The sequence below is a fragment of the Vulpes vulpes genome, chromosome 8 (genome assembly GCF_048418805.1).
Source record: "Vulpes vulpes isolate BD-2025 chromosome 8, VulVul3, whole genome shotgun sequence".
NCBI classification, from domain to species: domain Eukaryota; kingdom Metazoa; phylum Chordata; class Mammalia; order Carnivora; family Canidae; genus Vulpes; species Vulpes vulpes.
This window is the reverse complement of record NC_132787.1, coordinates 72,620,059-72,638,991: the sequence shown is the minus strand read 5'-3', so window position 1 is coordinate 72,638,991 and position 18,933 is coordinate 72,620,059. Positions and strand designations below refer to the sequence as shown.

The 18,933-nt window shown below is 52.5% G+C and overlaps 1 protein-coding gene across 4 annotated transcripts in view; it reads right to left on the bottom strand.

The window, feature by feature from the left end:
• The window catches only part of ATOH8 (atonal bHLH transcription factor 8), a 35,699-nt gene that overhangs the window by 4,892 nt on the left and 11,874 nt on the right, over nucleotides 1-18,933 (bottom strand). Inside the window, exons 3-4 of one of the 4 annotated variants that reach the window (XM_072767085.1) lie at nucleotides 7,687-7,761; nucleotides 3,759-3,879 (exon numbers count right to left, since the gene is read on the bottom strand). The exons of 1 other annotated variant lie outside the window; for it this stretch is intronic. In XM_072767085.1, coding sequence (XP_072623186.1) covers nucleotides 7,756-7,761 — 6 coding nt within the window. In that variant the 3' untranslated portion in view covers nucleotides 3,759-3,879; nucleotides 7,687-7,755. Of the gene's footprint in view, nucleotide 1; nucleotides 3,880-7,686; nucleotides 7,762-18,933 lie in introns of those variants that run through there. 2 more of the 4 variants (XM_072767084.1, XM_072767082.1) reach the window with 2 other exon arrangements.

The following is an 18,933-nucleotide window of genomic DNA, read 5'->3' as shown; positions in this document are numbered from 1 at the left end:
AGAAACAACCAACCATCAGAAGAAACCATGCTCTCCTGCCTGCTATTTCCTAAAGGCCAACTGGCCCCAGGTGCTGGCACCCTTAGCGCCTCCTCTCGTTTACTCCTAGCTGCTGCCCCAGGAGGGACTTGTGTGACCCAGGCAGGGGACCGCATCTTGATGGGCTCAGTGACAAGCCAGTATCTGAACCCAGGACTGGCTGTCCCCAGAGCCCACATTGGCCCCTTCCTCCTGACTCTGTATTTTATTTTTATTATTTTTTAAAGATTTTATTTATTTATTTGAAAGTGTGAATGGGGAAGGGGCAGAGGGAGAGGGAGAGAGAGAGAGAGAGAGAATCTCAAACAGACTCTGCACTGAGGAGGGAGCCCAATGTGGGGCTCGATCCCAGGACCCTGAGATCATGACCTGAGCTGAAGGCAGATGCTTAACTGACTGAGCCACTCAGGTGCCCCTCACTCTACATTTCAGAGCCACTGCTGATTTTGTTGGTTTGAGGAAATGGGCAGGGTTGCTGGGGCTAGAGGGAGCTCAGGGACACCTGAGCTGATAACACAATCCTCCGGGTCACACCTCTGAGGCATGTCAGAGGCAGGCCTGCCCCCCATGGGAATGGCCATCTGCAGCTTCTTTCCCCGACACTGTTCAGACAAGAGCACTATATCAGGAGTCAAGGGGCCAACTCCAGGTGCTGCCCCTCCACCTGCCAGCTGGGTGACCTAAGACAAGTCCCATAACTTCTCTGGGCCTCAGTGTTCTTATCTATAAAATGACACAGCTGGAACAGGTCAGTAATTTTCAAACTTTCTCTTAGGCAGTAGAAATGAAGTCTGACCTGTGGACCCCTAACACAGAAAGCAGATACACACGGTCCCATGTATTTAGAGAGGCAGGGTAGGGAGGACACGGCTGGAGGGCGGGGTGGTGGTTACAGGGTGCATTCCCTCCAACGTGAGGCCTGGGACATCTCTGAGAACTCAGGGTGCCAAGGTAAAACAGTTTGGGAACCATTAGGTCAGCCCATCTTTAACTGCCTTGCTTGCAGAGCTGACCTTTGGGATTTTCGCTCTAGCAACTGGACCTGGTGTTGTTCATGAGGAAAGTGACCATGGGGTGTGACTTGCTACCAGGAAGGGACAGGAGACAGGGAGAGGTCACAGGGGCTGCTGGGACTTTTTCAGGGGAGGTCAGAGCTTTGGGGAAGGAACATGCCAGAGTAACAGCGGCGCCTCAACCCGGTACAGCACACTCCTACTAAAGCAGCTCCACATACTGCTTCCCTGTGATTCTTGCAATGACCCTGAACAAACAGCTACATTACTTGCTTTTGAAGCAAAACATCTGTCAGGCACCTCCACCACGCCAGGGGGCTTTCTTGCCTCCCCCCATCTCAGAGGTGAGCTATCGCTGGTTCAGGGGCAGTGCTAGACGCTGGCCACGGCAGGATCTGAATCCAGATCGACAATGTTTATTCGACCACAGAAAAGCTGCTCCTGCTGAACCAGAGGCTGGGGAAGCCGGGCTGGAGCCAAACCACGGTTCTGGAGGGCCTGCCAACCGCAGGCCCCAGTGAGCCTCGCAGGCCTGGGACGTTGGGCTTGGCCCGCAGCCAGGGGCTGAGGCCGGGGTGAGGCTGGGAGGGGGTCCCGAGGAGGGCAGGCGAGAGCTGGGCCAGGAAGAGGGGGTGTCCCCCAGCTAAGAGAGGCTGAGAAGGGAAAAAGGAACGCAGGAGGCGGGAGCATCTCGAAGTGCTGAATCCGGGCTCACGTCCTCTGAGCCCACGATGCGGTGCACGGCTGGCCCGGCAGGAATCAGGAATCTGCTTTCTGTTACTGAGTCTGAGGAGGAGGATTAAGAGGCGGGAAGGAAACCCAAGGGGATGGCACAGGGTCTGTGGTCCAGGGGTGATTTACAGCCCGCGTCAGCCGGGCGCTAGCTGCCTGGGCGGGCCCTTTCTGTCCAGCCTGCCTGTGGTCTGGGGGAAGGCGCAGAAAGCGGGCTCGGCAGGAGGCCCGAGCTGTCCTACTGGCCACTACGTTGGGGCACCGGGGCCCTGTCCCAAGCCCTCTATTGGCTCTCTGACCCTGTGGAAGCCATGACTACCACCCAAAAGCAACCAAGAGCAAGGGAGATGAGACGGGTGTCCTCTCGCCAAAGCCTGACCCTCAATTCTCCATCCCACCCTTCCCCTGGTGTCTACACTGGACCTGTGTTCCCACCATCCACCTCGGCACAGGAATCCCAACACAGGCACCAGCCATCCAAGAAAGTCTTATGTCAAATAGGGTGTGGTGGGAAGAATACGAGGAGGCCTTAAGGTGCCAGGACCTCCTCTGTGATTAACCAGCTTTGTGACCTTGGGGAACTCACGCTCCCTCTCTGTGCTTTAATTCCTTCACTTCTACAGCAAGTACAAATACTATACATGCACATGTACTCTCCCCAAGAGGGCCCTCTGGAGAACACAGATGGGTGAGGTAGATCCCATGAGTTTAGGAAATACCATAGACCTCGGCTCCAACTTAGAAAGTCACTATATATGTTAGCATATTAAAGGCTCTGAGAAGTCCTGCAGTAAAGAAATTTGCCTGGCTTTATTTACTCCTTGTTTTCTGAATTCATTTGATCCTGTGATCACAAGTGCACCTTGAGGCAATCTGTGGCCCTTCCCTGAACTTCAAGTATCTGCTTCTTCCCTGCCTCACCATCTGGCCCAGTCTCTCAGCATCCCAACCCAAATGCCCAGTAGAGGCAGCAGGTTGGTGCAGTCTCTCTCAGATTTCTTCCATAGACCAGTTATGCATAAGGGATAGAAGACAAGCCCATGGATACCCCTTCAGAAGGGACAGGGTGTGTGTGTGTGTGTGTGTGTGTGTGTGTGTGTGTATTAATTACAGGCAGGTAATTACAAATACAGAAGAGGGCTGGCAAATATTCTTCACTGTGACAACCATATTACAGTCCCCTTCTCATGGAACCGGGGGCAACAGCCTGTGTCACCTCATGTAAGAAGCACAGCTTGAGAGGGCCTCTCAGACTCCATCCAGCTCTGGTCTTTTGCGGGTGGTTTTTCCTCTGTGGGCCAAAGCTCTGGGTACAGCTGGGAAAGGCTCCTGGCTGACGGCCCTAAGGAGCCTCTACATCCCAGCCCCTTACCATAAAAGACACCCTTTAAACAGGTTCTGCGGCAAAAATAAACTTTGAACATGACAGACAAGGTGGCCTCTCAGGTCCCTTTTGGGTCTGATGTGCTGAGTTCAACGGAGGTGATTTAGTCAGTATGGCAAAGTGGTTGAATTTATTACACTTAGAAATCATCTTTTTATCTGTCCATTCCTTTTTTGTTTTTAAGATTTATTTATTTATTTATTCATAGAGAGGGATAGAGAGAGAGGCAGAGACACAGGCAGAGGGAAAAGCAGGCTCTGTGCAGGGAGCCCGATGTGGGATTCAATCCCGGGTCTCCAGGATCGCGCCCTGGGCCAAAGGCAGGCGCCAAACCGCTGCGCCACCCAGGGATCCCTATCTGTCCATTCCATTGTGGCCAGAACGTCACATGGGGTCAGAACACCAGTTCCACGAGGATAGGGACACGGTCTGTTTTGTTTTTTGGGTTTTTTTTTTTTTTTAGGATTTTATTTATTTATTCCTGAGAGACAGAGAGAGAGAGAGACAGAGACCGAGAGAGAGACACAGAGAGAGAGGCAGAGACACAGGCAGAGGGAGAAGCAGGCTCTGTGCAGGGAGCTGACGTGGGACTCGACTCCCGGACTCCAGGATCAGGCCCTGGGGCCGAAGGCAGATGCTCAACCGCTGAGCCACCCGGGCGTCCACACGGTCTGTTTTGTTTGCTGATGTAGCCTCGGAGCCTAGAACAGCCTGGACACACGGGAGCATCTCGATAAATGTTTGTTGAACAAGCGAATAAATATTTCCAGTCACAAGCATTTTATTTACTATAGCTTTTATACCTGGAATATGTTTCCTGTTTCAAACGTAACTTAGCATTTTTGTAAATAGGCTCACACTTCAGGGAAAGTGGGTAATTTGTCATGAATCCTCGAACAATTCCACACCTTTCTCGCTTTTGTTCACTTCCTGTTTTTTTTCTTTCTAATTATACCTCTTCTGCTTACAAGTCTGTCTCTGGCTTTAAGAGGACTGGCTTCCTCTCTTGATCACTTCTGTGTAACTGCACTGCTATTTTACCATGCTAGGGGCATTTTAAAAATGACTAATCTGCCTTCTAAGGCATCTTATCTTTTAAATTCATTTTATGATTTTTACATTCGTTTTCAATCCACTTTACCTACTTGACTATTTTTTTACTATTTCCTAATTATCCACTTTTTTATATTTTAGCACTTTGGATATAGCCTTCCATGTGCAGAAGATCCAATGAAATTGAAATCCTGACAGGTTTTGTTTGTTTATCCTAAAAAGAACAGTCCGATTTCCAATGTTATTTTATTTATTTTAAAATATTTATTTATTTATTTATTTATTTATTTATTTATTTATTTATGACAGAGAGAGAGAGAGAGAGAGAGAGAGGCAGAGACACAGGAGGAGGGAGAAGCAGGCTCCATGCTGGGAGCCTGATGCGGGACTCGATCCAGGACTCCAGGATCACACCCTGGGCCAAAGGCAGGCGCCAAACCACTGAGCCACCAAGGGATCCCCTCCAATGTTATTTTAAAACAAAAATATGAAAGACAAGCAGGGAGGACACAGTGAGACCCACAGGTATTATTTTATCTTTCACTTCTGAGTACACCAACCTATGGGCTGGGAAGGGGGTATTTTGTTCTAAATGCAGAACAGTGGGGTTCACAGTGGCCCCAAAGTCAGCAGGCCATGGTGCCCTGGGCAGGTGGGCTCATCGCTCCATGCCTCCATTTCCCCATCTTTAAAGTGGACACCGTAATGGTACCCACCTTCCAGGCCAGTTGCCAAGAATCAATGAGACTTTGGAGCCATGCCCCTGCAGGGCCTGGCACACCCCAGAGGCACTAGAAGGTGCTGGCTCATGTCCCCACAAAGAACTGGGTCCTCTATGTGATTAACATGTATTTGAAAACATAAAATGGCATCATAGGCTGAAGAGTCTCAAGTAATCAGAAAAAGTCACATTGAACCAACCGTCTGTCATTTTTGATGTGGGAAACAAAGGCAGAAGAGAAATTATTAAATATCTTTACTCCCTACAGTCCATTGACAAGTTCTTGAAATAGGCAGAGTGACATTCCTCTAGGGACTCAGTTGCCTCGATGTTAATACTTTGTTAAGGGCAAAAGGCAATCTTAGACTGACCACCAAGATCCCATAAATCTACTTGAACATCTAGAAATTCTCTGGAAACTTCCTTTATCTGTACTTCTCAAGATATATGTTGGCAATCACCCTCCAAGCACGTAACCCATGATATACATCCGAAGAGTCACAATTGAAGGTTTACTAAACAGTAATAAATGACCTTTTCCTAATAATAGCTAGCTCCCTCAAATCCTGGAGACCCTATTGTCAAAATACCTCTTATGCTGTCCATAACCCTCTCCCAACTTGAAAGTCTATAATGGGCCACTCCCCACGACCCTGGTGCAGCTCTTTCTGTCCATGGGTCCTGTCCCTGTGCTTTAATAAAACCACCTTTTTGCACCAAAGACGTCTCAAGAATTCTTTCTTGGCTACTGGCTTCAAACCCTAACGCCTTTCCTACATGAATCTTGACCAATTTGCTTTCAATGGATTAAAAAAAACAAGACATCATTTCTAAAATTACATAAGGCATGTATGGATAACCAAAGTGAATGGATAACCAAAGTGTGGTGGATCCATACAATGGAATATTAGCCTTAATAAAGGAAGGAGGTACTAATACAGGCTAGAATGTGGATGGCCCCTGAAAGTAGCATGCTAAGCAAAAGAAGCCGGTCTTGAACACCACGTGTTCTAGGATTCCATTCACACGGAATGTCCAGAGCCAGGAAACCCACAGACTAGTGGCTCCCTGGGGGTCGGGGGCAGGGAAGACTGTGGGGTATGAAGTGATAGCTAAAGCATCCAGGGTGTCTTTTTAGCCTGGGAAGAAAGTTCTAAAATTCACTGTAGTGATGGCTGCACAGAGCTGTGAAAGTACTAAAAACCATTCAGTTGTACGCTTTCAGTGGGTGAACCTGATGTGATCTCAATAAAGTAGTGAAGTTTTACAAAATTAGGTAGGTAATACCTGTTAATCATAGAAAGGTTAGAAAATACAGAAGAGTGAACAGAAGAAAAAGAATCTCAATCACCTCAATCTCCCCACTGAGGGCAAACCCCTGGTAACACGGGCTGACTTTTGTTCCTTTACTTTTCTCAGGCTTAGACACAACTATATAGTATTTGTTGTTGGTTTGGGTATTTATTTACTTATTTTTTTAATGTTTATGATTTACGTATCCTTGCCGCCAGTAGAGAATTTTATGCAAGTGGAATTAGGTTGTGCAAACCACACCGTAAGCTGGTGTTTGTGTTCTAATGCTCTGGCCAGTATGCCTTTGCCTTGGCACATGTGCTTTCACATCTCCGCAGGCCAGGCTCTGCTGAGGTTATTCTGGGCACATTCACAGGCCCGGGCTTCTGGCCTCCCAACTTCCCAGGGAACTGGAAGCAGGTATGGACCAGCCCACCCCCAGTGCCTCCTGCCCCGCCTGGCCTGGGCGCCAGGGGTGACAGGCAGGAAATTTATGAGCAGTTGGAGTTGGCTGCTATTTTCCGAGGGCGGGAGCATGGTGTGAATCAAGGATCCCACTGTGTCCGGGCTGGGAGGGCCCTCTGAGGTCCCAGCCATCTAAGAGTTGCAAAGTTATGGGCCAGAGCCCCTGGTGAGCCAGGAGAATCCTGCTAGGGACCATGAATTGGAGAATTCATTTATTCAACAGAGATGTACTAAGTCCCCACTGGGTGCCAGCCTCTTGACAAGCAAGGGGTCAGAGTCCCTGCCCTGGGGCAGCTGATAATGTAACTCCAGGGTGAGGCTGGAAACCACTGCTGCTGGTACGCACTGCCGACTTGCCTGGTCCCTGCTGTGTTCGTTCTTCACTGGAATGGCAGAGATTGCCAGGGGCTCTAGGTTACAGTGTGTGGACAGCTGTCTGCCCAGGGTGCCCCAGCCCCTCAGCCCGGGAGCATGGGTGGTTCTGGCAGTCTAAGCCCTTCGTTCACTGAAGCCAGTGGATCCATCAGAACCTGAGCCAGTTGATGATAAACAGAAGAACCTTCCTACCAGTAAGAAAGAACCACTGTATCAGACAATGGTGAGGATGAGAGCAGGTGACCCTGGGGTCCCCTCCTGTGCTAAGATGCCAGAGGCAGAGCTGAGTCCCAGGTGTGCTGGGCTAGCATCGAGAGAGCGCTGACCACACACCCCACACTGCCCCAAAGTCCTATTGGGAACTACTCCCACCTGCTGGACCATATACTCCGGGAAGGTGGGGTTTGGGGGCTAGGTCCCTGCTGTTCCCCAGTCAGGGATAATCAGGGATAATCAGAGTCCAGTGTCAACCGCTGAGCCCCCACCTCCACTGCAGGCTGAGAAAAGTGTGCTTCTCCTCTCTGTGCATTCCTGAAGCACTGTATGCGAACTCCTACATCCCCCCCGCCACGAATTATTGTTGGTATGATTGCCATCATCCCCTCGCTCACCCCAAGCACCTCCACCACCGGCTCCTGAGGGAAGGAAGGGGCCACGTCGTCCTCAGCACCCCTGTCCTCCTAGGCCTAAGGACAGAAGGGAGTGAATTAGTGCTTAGAGCTACAATTTATTGACCAAGGGTGGCCTCGTGCCAGGTGCCATGCTACACTCCTTTGCATGTGCTCTTACTCCCTAGGAGGTGGCCACAGCTGTTCCCATTTTGCAGATGAAGAGAGGGAGGCTGGCACAGTTTCTTGGCTTCCCTAGGGCCACACTGCTGGGAGGCAGGAGGGCAAGACAGACCCCATGACCACTTTCTGGAGAGCTCAGCTTCTCCACTGGCAAGCTGGACTGGCAGGTCCCCAGGCCATCCACTCAGCTGCCACCTTCCTTGGTTCTAAGAAAATCTCAGTCTCTGTCCCATGAGCCTAAGGGAAAGGTGGCCGACAGTGGGAGGCCTGGCACTCCCTGAGCCAGAGCCTGTAAGGAGCCCACTGAGCCTGCAAGAGTGGGAGCCCACAGCCCCCGCCACACTGACGCCTTCTTGGGCTACAGGCCACTCTCTCTGGCTGCCAATCTCTCAGTTTCCCTCTCCACGCTTCCCCTGTACATCTCTGTGCCAACTCTCTCTTGGCCTCTCCTTTGTTTCTCTCTCCCTGTCCATCAGCCTATCTGTCTTTCTCGGCCCCCACACCGAGCACAAGGCAATGTGAGGGTCGAGCTGGCCTGGGAGAGGGCCGGAGGCCCAGCTGCCGCAGCTTCCCATCTGCTTCCCATTCTGTGATGCTGTCCAGCCAATTCCACTTGGCTACACACTGCTCTTCCAGACCCCAGGAGCTCAAGGAGCCCATGACCTTGCCCCACAGCCAGAGGAGGCGCTCAGACTCGAGGGGAGCAGACAGCTGGCCAGACAGGTGGCCTGGCCAGGTAAGGAAGGCCCCGCCTCTCGGTGGGCCCTGATCCATGACCCTCACTGCTCCCCTCTACTCCCCGCTCCCACACACACTACACGCAGACATGCATACCTAGCCATTGTGTCGACAGGTCCCTGTCAGGCCTGCTTCTTCCCCAGCTGGGGATGGCTCCCTGTCACTCCTCTGCGTCTCTCAGTGCCCCCCTCCCCAGTCCTTACCGCAACTGAAGGCAGCCAGTGATGGGGCACCAGGCAGACAAGCCATTTCATGCTCAAGCGCTGGCCAGCAAGCCTTTGCAAAGACTCCCTGTCCAGGAGACCCCCAGGAAGGAGTCTAGTTGTGGATATTTCAGGACCAGTGAGGGAAACAACAGGTGGTCATGAAGTCCCCAGACAGCCCCCCCAAATCAAGTGACTTCCACAAAAACTGTGCAAATGCAGCTTTAAGGTGAGAAAAACACCTCCTCCCCCTTCTCACCATCCCTAGACCCCTCAGCTAGATTCTGGAAGCACTATCGGAATCCAGGCAAGGGTGGGACATCTCTGATCAAGGCTCTTTACTCACTGCCACCCTGTCCATCAGTGACATCACAAAAGTAGCTTCCAGCTGCACAAGGGAAAGGCCAAGACAGGAAAAGAAACGAGTATTTTACCCACGTGCCTGGGTAAAATACCTACTCGAAGGCAATACAGCTCCGGGGTTGAATGAGCCAGCTGTGGCATCACACAGCCTCTGTTTGAATCCTGGTTTCCCCAGTCTACCAGCTGTGTGACTTTGAGCAAGTTACTTAACCTCTCTGTGCCTCAGTTTCTTCACCTATAAAATGGTAATAACAGTAATCTACAGCTTGAACACAATGGTGGCAATGCAAAGTACTCAGCATTGGGCAGCCACAAGTCAGAGCACACGTGTGTGTCTGTATGTCTGGGGGCTCCCTGCTGTTTGTCCATTAGCTCTCACTCAGTACTGGGCACAGAGGAGCTACCTGAGAGAGGCTGTGAAAGACAAGTGGAAACCCTTCCTTCCCCTCTGCTTCCATTCTTCCACTCATTCGGCATATATCTACTGAGTGTTTAGACCATGCCCTGCTCGCTTTGAAGCCCTGGGGATCCTGCAATGAGTAAAACAGACAAGGAGCCCTGCCCTCCCCACGCTGACATCCTAGAACCAGCCCTTCCACAGAAGCAGACTTCTTTAGAGAAAGGAAGCCTCGTGTTTTCTGTGCCAAACAGCTTGGACAGGTCCCTTCCCAATAATTGATGCACTTCCCTGCATTTTTAGTCAGACTAGTTACTGGATGTACTTTAGCTTCCTCTTGACAACCCAAGGTCAAGCCCAAAAACATTGGGCCACTGGAGACTCCCCAGGTCCTCAAGGCTTCTGGGGCCCCTTCCCCCAACACTAAATGACACAAGGCTCTTGGCTCTTCTGAATCTCTGGCATTGCTCTTTTTGTTTCTCTGTCTCTTCCCACACCATCGGGCCACTGGCTGTGACTCCGGGTGCTGTCGCCAGCACCTGCTCCAGGAGCTGGTCTCCCACTTCAATAGGTTCTTTCTGTTCAGCTGCTCTGATCAGAGGCACCAGGGAGTCAAGCTCATAAAAGCTGTGCACAGATTAAGAATAAGGGGCTCAGAAGAATGCCCCCCACCTCCCAGGGCTCTCCTATGAGCTTTTTATGCATGGCCTTTGTGTTCTGGAGCTCTGCACTCCACCGGGTGGGGCCTCTGTCTTGTTCTCCAGTGACCCTGCACCTAGAACAATGCCTGGTACATAGGAAACAGTCAAAAGTATTTATTCTTAAATAAATGTGCAGGGCCCTAATGGTTTCTTCATCTTTTTCTGCTTATATGACTAAAGAGACTGAACAAGTAAGAATCACTGTGTGTATATGTGAAGGGGGTCGGTGGGTCCAAGTGGGTCAACCTTTGCAAATAACCACACAGGCTGTCCACCTGCATCCTGTGTGTGTGGGTGGGGGGGATGCGGTGGCAGGAGAGCATCATTGTGTCACGGAGTGGGTGGGTGATCCTCAGCAGCATCTTCTACCCCCTAGACAGGAACTCAACCCACCCATGTAGGAGCCCCCACCCCGTGTGACCCTGACGGACGGTGCCTACAGTCACTCCAGGACACCTGTGTGTGTATACACACGACAGCCGAGGGGGTGTCTTCTGCCTGGCAATGGCATCAAGTCCTCGGTGGGCAGCCCAGTCTGGTATCCATTTTCTAAATCACTGGGTAGGGAGGGGATGCTGGGGGTCCCTCTGCCCACCTTCCTGGTGCCCCAGGAACCCCTTCCAGCTGACAAAGCCCATTCACAGACATTGTTTCATTGAAGCCTGCTCACCCATGCCACTTTCCACCATGCTTTAGGTGGAGCAGAGCTCAGAGAAGGCAAGTGCCTGAGATCACAAAGCTCATGAGTGGCTGGGCTGCCACTCAGAACCACATCTCTCAGCCCCAGGGCCTTGTACTGGCAGACACCATCTGCAGTTCACACTCCCACCCTGGGGGCAGCAGAGGACATCGATGGTCTAGATTCAGAAGCACCTGTGTCCTGGAGCTGAGGAGTCTAACTTGTCCTGCCCGGCCTGCCCAGCTGTATGACCTGGGTGGCTTCACCTCTGGGTCCCAGCCTCCCGATCTAGCTGCCATGGTAAGAAATGTGCATGTAGGCTGCTGTATGAGTCAAGTGAGTAATAGACACAAGAGGGCTCTGCAAACCATAAAGCACAGTGCAGAGCGGTACAAGGTCACTAGTGGCCTGGCCTGGTCCTTCAGGTTCTTTTAATCTCAGTGCTATCAGCTGAAAATGGAGCTACTGGTGCTCACTTTGCAGAGTCATGGTGAAGAGTGAACAAGCTTATGGAAGTGGGGCTCTGGAACTATGGTTAAGGTTGTAATGCTGGTTAGCCCCACTGAGATGAGAACCACTGTCACAAATCAGGGTCAATCATCCAGGGATGAGCCATATGGCTGTTTAAGCCTGCTGCACTCTTGGCCAAGAGAGCCTGTGTCTTTCTCAATTTCAGGGGGAGCACCCCTTCTTCCAGGGTCGGTAGGGGATGTCTGGGCACGGTGACTGAACTGATGAGGAAAAATGTTCTTTCCAGCAAACAGCAAAGTCCCTGTACTGCCTCTGTATGCAGCAGGAGTATGAAGTTCTCAGTGCTGTGGCAGCTACTATGCAGCCATGAGGCAGACTAGACCATAAGAAGAAGCCCTGGAGCCCAAGGAGCAGCCACTTCCCTTCACCTGTCCTGAGAAACAGGAGGCCCTACTTAGTTTAAGCTGCTGCTTGAGGGGGTTCTGTGGATCTGCATTGCAAAGCTTTCCTCACTGATTCAAGAGAACAAGGATACAAACTCCCCAAACAGGGGCCTGAGGGAGCACCAGGACATTTCCCTGGTTGTCCTGAAGCCCCTAGGTTACCCCTCCCTAGAGTCTTGGCCATCAGCATAGGAATATTCATCCCCAGCTATGTGGATTTTAGTTAAAGGAATGTAATATCATTATTTGGGGGCCTACTATTTGCCAGAAGCTGGGACAGCAAATTGAAAGGGCCCCCAGTCTGGTTAGAGAAGCAGGCACTACACAAACACCATATAACATAATGTAATGTAGCGCTGGGGTTACATATCACATAATATATCGTATAACGTACCAGCTAAAAATACGAGGTAATGACATAGCATGAACTCCAGTATATCACATAATACAACATCTTATATCATTACTTCATAGCGTATCACAAGACACGCTCCTGCATTAGACTAGACACATCCCCGAGGTGAAGGCAGTAGAGCGGCCATGATGCCGAGGAGGCATGCTGTGAGGCCCTGAGGAGGAGACCCGGCAGGGGTCAGGGAGGGCTTCCAGGAGGAACTGAGCCTTCCAGAATGAGCAGGAGTTAGCCAGACAGACAGGGGAGAAGGGCATTTCAGGCAGAAGGGACATGAGCACAGAGGCCAAAAATAGCCCCTTTGGGCGAGGAGTTCCTTGTTGCTAGAGTATAAATTGGGACACAGGGAGTGACCAGCTGGAGCCGGGTCACTGGGGGGTAAGAGTGTGGCCTCCACTCATGGCCTAGGGGGAGCCCCCCAAGGGTCCTGAGCAGGGAGTGAGGTGGTCAGACCTGGCTTCTGGCAGCACTGTCAGGAGGGGCTCAGGTGGGGGCCCGCTGAGCTGGAGCAGCTGGGCCAGGTCCCAGGTGGCTGTCAATTCCAGGCGGAGAACAGGAGGGTCTTGAAAGAAAGAATAGCTCCCTACTTCTCCCTCCAGAAACAGGGTTACTAGGAAGCTCAAGGAAGGCAAGGATTAATATTTTCCCCTAGAACCACTTTCTGGTCTGCTAGGGCAGGGACGTGGAGAGTGGATGACTGGCTCAAGGATGGGCAAGGGACTGGGGCCTGCTGGCACCCCTCTGATCCAGGCCTGTACCCACTGTGCTGGGTACAGGGGCTCAGGGTTGAGCAGTAGGGAGGGCAGACTTGTCCCACCTCCCTTGTCCTCTGGAAGCCACAGGGCTGGAAAGCAGTTTCTGGTCACTGGGCCGACTCCACACTATAACCAGAGGCCTGGGGCCAGTAGTCATTCTTTCTCCAGGCCCTCCTTATCTTTGGCCCCATGAAGGCCAATTTCTCAGGCAGAGACATGAGAGGGAGGAGGGAGTTAACAAAACAATTTCACATAGTTTGTGCATTAATTCCTGAGTAGATCTGGGAGGCAGGCTGGGCATCTTCCCGATAGGACACTTGAACAAGGCCACCCAGTCACACAGACAGCCCCAGGCCAGAGCTGAGCTGGCTTCAGAGTCCATACCCAGACACCTGCTCACTGAGACCAAGTGGAGAGGGTGGGTCTCAGCCCGCTCTGAGCCCTTCAGATGGTGAGATTACTGGCTCTGGAATTGCGATAAACATAAATATTTGGCCTTTCCAGAGCTACCTCTCTCCAACTAAAATGGAGAAGGAAGAAGAGGGGAAAGTGGGCACAGAAATAAATGCAGGGGACTGGGTACAGTGTAAATGAGACACACAGACGCCCTCCAATGCCCAGAGTCCCTGGCCTCTAAGGGAGGCAGCCACCCATGCAGGACATCAGGCTTTCCCCACTGCTGTGGTGAGGGGCTCCTGAGCTTCTGGGACTGTTGGGATGGCAGGTTGGTGGGAAAGGGGTGCAGGGAATTGAGAAAGGAAATGGGAGACCCCCCAGTTCCTAGCCTTGACCTGTGTGCACCCCTCCCACATGAAATCATCAGCCTCTGACACTCAGGAGGCATCCCGTTCCCAGCCTCCTCCTACACCTGACTCCCAGCTCCTCATCCGGGCTCCAGGGTTGTGTGGAAGGCGGGCAGAGCCTCGCCATCTCCCTTCCTCCCCAAGGCTGGTGTCCCAGCTGCCAGCTTTGCCCCAGCACCCTGGGGCTTCTGGACAGGCCACCCAGTGACTGCTCCCAGGAGATGCCCGGATTCCAGGCAGACATCTCCCAGAAGCTTCTGGCAGAGGCAGCCAGTTCTTAAAAAAGGCTTCATGTCATTCTGCAATCAGCTGAGGGGCCCAAGCACAAGGGTGTTTATCAATGCCACTGTGTTCCCCCAGCATCTCCGTGTTGCTCTCTGACGAGCCCACGGGGGTCTCCGCGTTATCTCTGTCCCCCTGACACTGTTGGTGTCTTTGCGCCTCTTGTCCAAGCCCTGAACACCGACGACCTGGGCCCTGCCCACAGCGTGCCCTCCCGGGCACCTTCCTGCCCGTCTGTTCCCTCCAGCTGAGGTTTTGTGAAAACAGGCACTTCCAACTATCCCCAATTTTAACAGTTTGGAGAAGGAAGAGAGTCTGGCAGCGTCCAGGAGAACTAATGAGGTGGTCTTCAGGCACCTTAGAGGAGAAACAAAAGTCATAAGTGGTGTAAGAGGAGGGAGAAACAACATAAAAAGAAAACGAGAGGAAACAAAATAAAAACCAGAGATAAAAAGTCCAGAGAAAACAGCGGCGCCTGGGAAACAAGGATCCCAGCCGCCAACTTTTACGGCGTCCAGCCCTGTTATTCATAAGTGAGTTTCCTCTCTCACAAAGGACCTTTTGCACGGTTTTCCCTTCTGCCTCCAAACCAGCTGCTCGCGCTGTTGTATCCTGAGTGATGATGAGGCTCTGAAAGGGTTTTTTGGGAACAGATGGCCAGGGGAGAGCTGGGGAATGTGCCAGCAGCGGGCTGGGCGGGCTGCCAGGGCCTGCGGTGACTGAGTGCTTGGGCTTCCAGCTCGCGTGCTTTCCCTGCCCTCTGCCCTCCGTGGCGCCAGCAGGCCTTCCCAGCGAGCGCTCGGAACATCTGGAGTCTGGGGCTGCCAGGAGGGGGGGCCGCGGCGGCCGGGCGGGGGACCCTCTGTTCCAGCGGAGCTCCCATGGACTCCGCCACCAGGCCCGCCTCGCAGAACAGCTAATCAAAACCACAGCGCCCCGAATGGGAACCAGGCGTGCTCCCAGCTGCAGCCAGAGGCCGCCAGGCGACTTAACCCGGTGTCAGGCCTCGCTGGCGGTGCAGCGCTGGGGGTGCTCAGAGCTGATGACACCCCCGGCCTCCCCCCACCCCACCCGGCGCCACCCCCAGCGCCACCACCAGTGGGCTCTTGGCTCCCTGCAGCTAAATGGAGCCTCCACGTGCTGCAGCCCAGCTGCTTACATAAGAGCTGCTGCTCTGGGGCAAGGCGCTGCACCCGGCATTTGTGGGTGCGGGCCACCCCGCTGGGCAGTGTGCGAGCTTAAGGGCCCCACAGGCCTCCAGAGGTGAGAAGCATGGAGTTTGAAACCAAAGAGACACAGGCTCCAAAGGGCTCCACCACTTGTTAGCTACGTGGCCCTGGGCAAGTGCCCTCCCACCCTTGGCCTCAGGTTCCCCTCTGTGCAATGGGGCGGGGGGGGGGGGGGGGCGGGGGGAGAGTGGTCCTAACTTGCAGGGTTACTGTGATATGAGGCACAGATAATGTATGTGAGGTGTCTGGCAGACAGTGGGCACTTACCCCCTGGTTGACACGATTGTTGGCGAGTTTATTAGAATTATTACCGTGCCCAACCAAACATGCATGTTTTTTGGTATGAATCCATGAACTTTAAAAGCCCGAGGAATTTCTGGGTTGGCTGCACACTCCCTTCCCCTTATGGGTGCAGGACCAGGGGTTTGGGCTGAAGTGCTAGAGAGGGAGGGGTCCTCCATTCAGAACTACTCATCCTTATCTGCCTTTTGGTTGATCAGTGAATGACTGATCCACCCCAGGCACTGCCCTTTACTGATATACTCCTTCATGGGGTTCTATATATGAACTTGTTACTTACTATTATAAATTCCTGAGATTTCCTCTCTGGCATTCACTGAGAAACCAGCCCTTTCTTAAGTGGGACCTTGTCTAATTCTTCCAGCAAGGTGGCAAGGAAGGCATGTGGGTTCTCACTTTACAGATGAGAGAAGGGAGGAGGGAGAAATCAGAGAGGTTAAGTGACATGCCCAAGGTCACACAGCTAGTAAGTGCCAGTGTCAGGCCTCAAACTCAGGTCTCTGGCCCCAAAGCTCTATACTGTGATTCTATGTCACAGTCTTGCTGAGGTTCTCCCTGTTGGGCTTTTGTATGCTTTAAGGTTCAATGCCAGCACTTCAGAGAACTGAAAAGAATGGCAAGGTCCAACTTAACACCCACCTACACAGATACCCTTTCTCCAGGGTCCTGGGCCAGGGGTCACTGACCTTCTGCAGGGATTTCCAGAGGGACACTCTGGCTCAAAGAGGTGCCTAGGGAGGAAAGGGTTCTCTGAAGGATGTCTGCATCCCCAAGGGTGATCAGCTCAAGCATCAGAGGGGTCTTCCCATGTCTCTGTGATTTTCTGATCATAAGTGGTTGGTTGGTTCTGTCTTGTTATGCCCGAGACTCCGGGTTTTCGTTTACGCACAGCATGCTGGGGTGAAGGGAGGAATGTATGAGTGCATGTCCAGAGAGGAGCAATTTGGAGATGGGGACAGGAGGGAAGGTGAGGAGAGTGTGAGAGAGGAGGGAAAGCAGCACCCCACCTCTACCCCCACCCGCTGGGACCACCCGGGGAACATCAGAGGACTGAGTTCCGCCTTCCGGGGAAAGCTGGCTCTGAGCTCACCTGTGAGGCTCCCCAGCCAATGATCCCTCCAACCCAGGCCCTGCCAGACTTTTGGACTAATGATGTCAAATGTGAGAGCAGAAACGGCAGCTGAGAGAACACTCTGTGTTAGAGCAAACAGCTGGCGACAAACGTCTATGTAATTGGAATGCCAGAAAAAATAAATTGCATCCATTTTTATGACTAGAAGGGAATTTGATGGTGGTTTCCCACCCACCCCCCCTTTTTTCCCAGCATAGATGGATTCTATGGGCTTTGAAGGCAAATGGTATTTAACTCAGTAACTTGGCCAGGAAGATTTGGCAATAGAACCTCTTCTCACATACCCACTTCCATGTGGGAGGCAGGACAGGAAAGGGCCAGAGGGGCCCCCCACACACACACCTCTCTTACTGGCTAAGGGACTCTGGTCAAGTTCTTTGAACCTCAACTTCACTATTAGGGCAATGGGACGGCACCAGCACCCACCTCGAAGGCTTGGTGGGAAGAGTCACGAGGTGATCCATCACAAGACCCAAGCACCATGCCAGACCTGTAATCTAGGCTCTAAGAACCTCAGGTATTATCAGTGTTCTTGGGACACACCGCGTGGGGGTCCCAGCAATTCCTGTGGGCAACTTCAGATCTGTGTGAAATGCCCATGAAGGGCACAGGGAAAGTTAAGAGTGACACATGTAGTCATTCAGACAGGAAAAGGGGCTAAGGTGACCTCAGCTTGGAAAACTCAACCCGAAAGGGCCTTAGAAATCACTTCTGATGACAACTCACCTTATAGAAGTGGACACTGAGGCCCCAGTGGGGGTGACTATGTACATGCAGGTGGGGACAGAGCTGGGACAGTGCCCCTTGGTAGACACTCTGGGGACACAGGTGGCTGGACCCAGCCGGAGCAGGAGCTCTTGCTTGAGACTCTGCCTCATATGTTCTGGGGCTTGGGTACAGTCCACATAAACAGCAGGAGCCACCAGGTCCTGTCTGAGGCCTGGGCTCAGTCACTCAGGCAGAAAGGGGCCCCTCGAAACACCCTTGGTTCCCAATGACCCCCAACCCAAAACTGATGTACCACCTCAGCGTGTCCCCAGCACCAAAGCTACCGAAGTCTGCACATGGGATGTCTTTCCAAAAAGGAGTCAGGATGCCCTGGGACCTGCCATCACCAAGAAAAGCCTCCCCTGCCTAGAAAGCAGCAGGAAAAGAGGGAAGATGGGAAGTCAGATGGAGCTGCACCCACTTCAGGGCTTCCCCCAGCTCAGATCACCCACAGGGTGAGGAGCAACCCAGCCTTGCAGAGCCACCGGCACAGCCCGGGGGGCCTACCAGCTGTCCAGGCTTCTGGAATACCCTAAACTCAGGGCATCACGTCCATGTCTTCTACCCCATCCTCAAACGGCCTGCAAGCAACCTGAGGGCAGGGACTTGCCAGCCACTTAGCACCAGGGTCTAAACTATGAGGTCAATGTTAGTAGCTGTTCTTATTACTCCATAGGTTAAAGTTTTTGGAAAGGGGCATCCTGGATTGTGGGAAATAAGTCCTTTCCTATTCTGAAGGTCTGGCAAACACCCCCACCCCCCGCCCAGGTGTGAAACAGTCCTGTTGTTCTTCCTCTTTCTTCTCTGCCTCCTCCTCCAAAGCTCCTAGGAGTTGCTGCTTTAAAAACAGGAGCTGCAGAAACATGGCGCAGAGCCAGGTGCTTAGCGTGCATTATCTCCAGCTACAGCCAGAGTCAGAACTGAGCTCTCCAGGGCCCATCCACTCCTACCCGTCCCCAACCCCTACCCCCATCTCTGGGCTGGGCGGCCTCCTACACAGGCCTCACTGCACGATGGAGGCTTCCAAATGAGGCTCTGAACCCTCAGAGTTGTGTCCCTGTGAGGCTCAGAGACAGAGGACGTGCGGGTCAAGGGATGCAGGTCTCTAGCACCTGGCAGGGAAGGGCTGAAATGGGCCAAAGATGGTACCTGGAGCCTGGTGGTGGGGGGGGGGGCAGGGAGCTGATTCACTTTCCAGCTCATTCTTCACAGGTGGGGGCACCAAGGCAGCTCACTAGAGCTACAAGGGATCTCAGAAGACATTGCACATGATCTCTCAAGGAGGTAACCCGAGAAAGGATTGCCCAGCCTCCTGAGGACACATTAACTGTGAGCAAGCCATTGAGTGAGACAGCTGAAATTCCTATCAGTGGTGCTGGTGAGGGTCACCA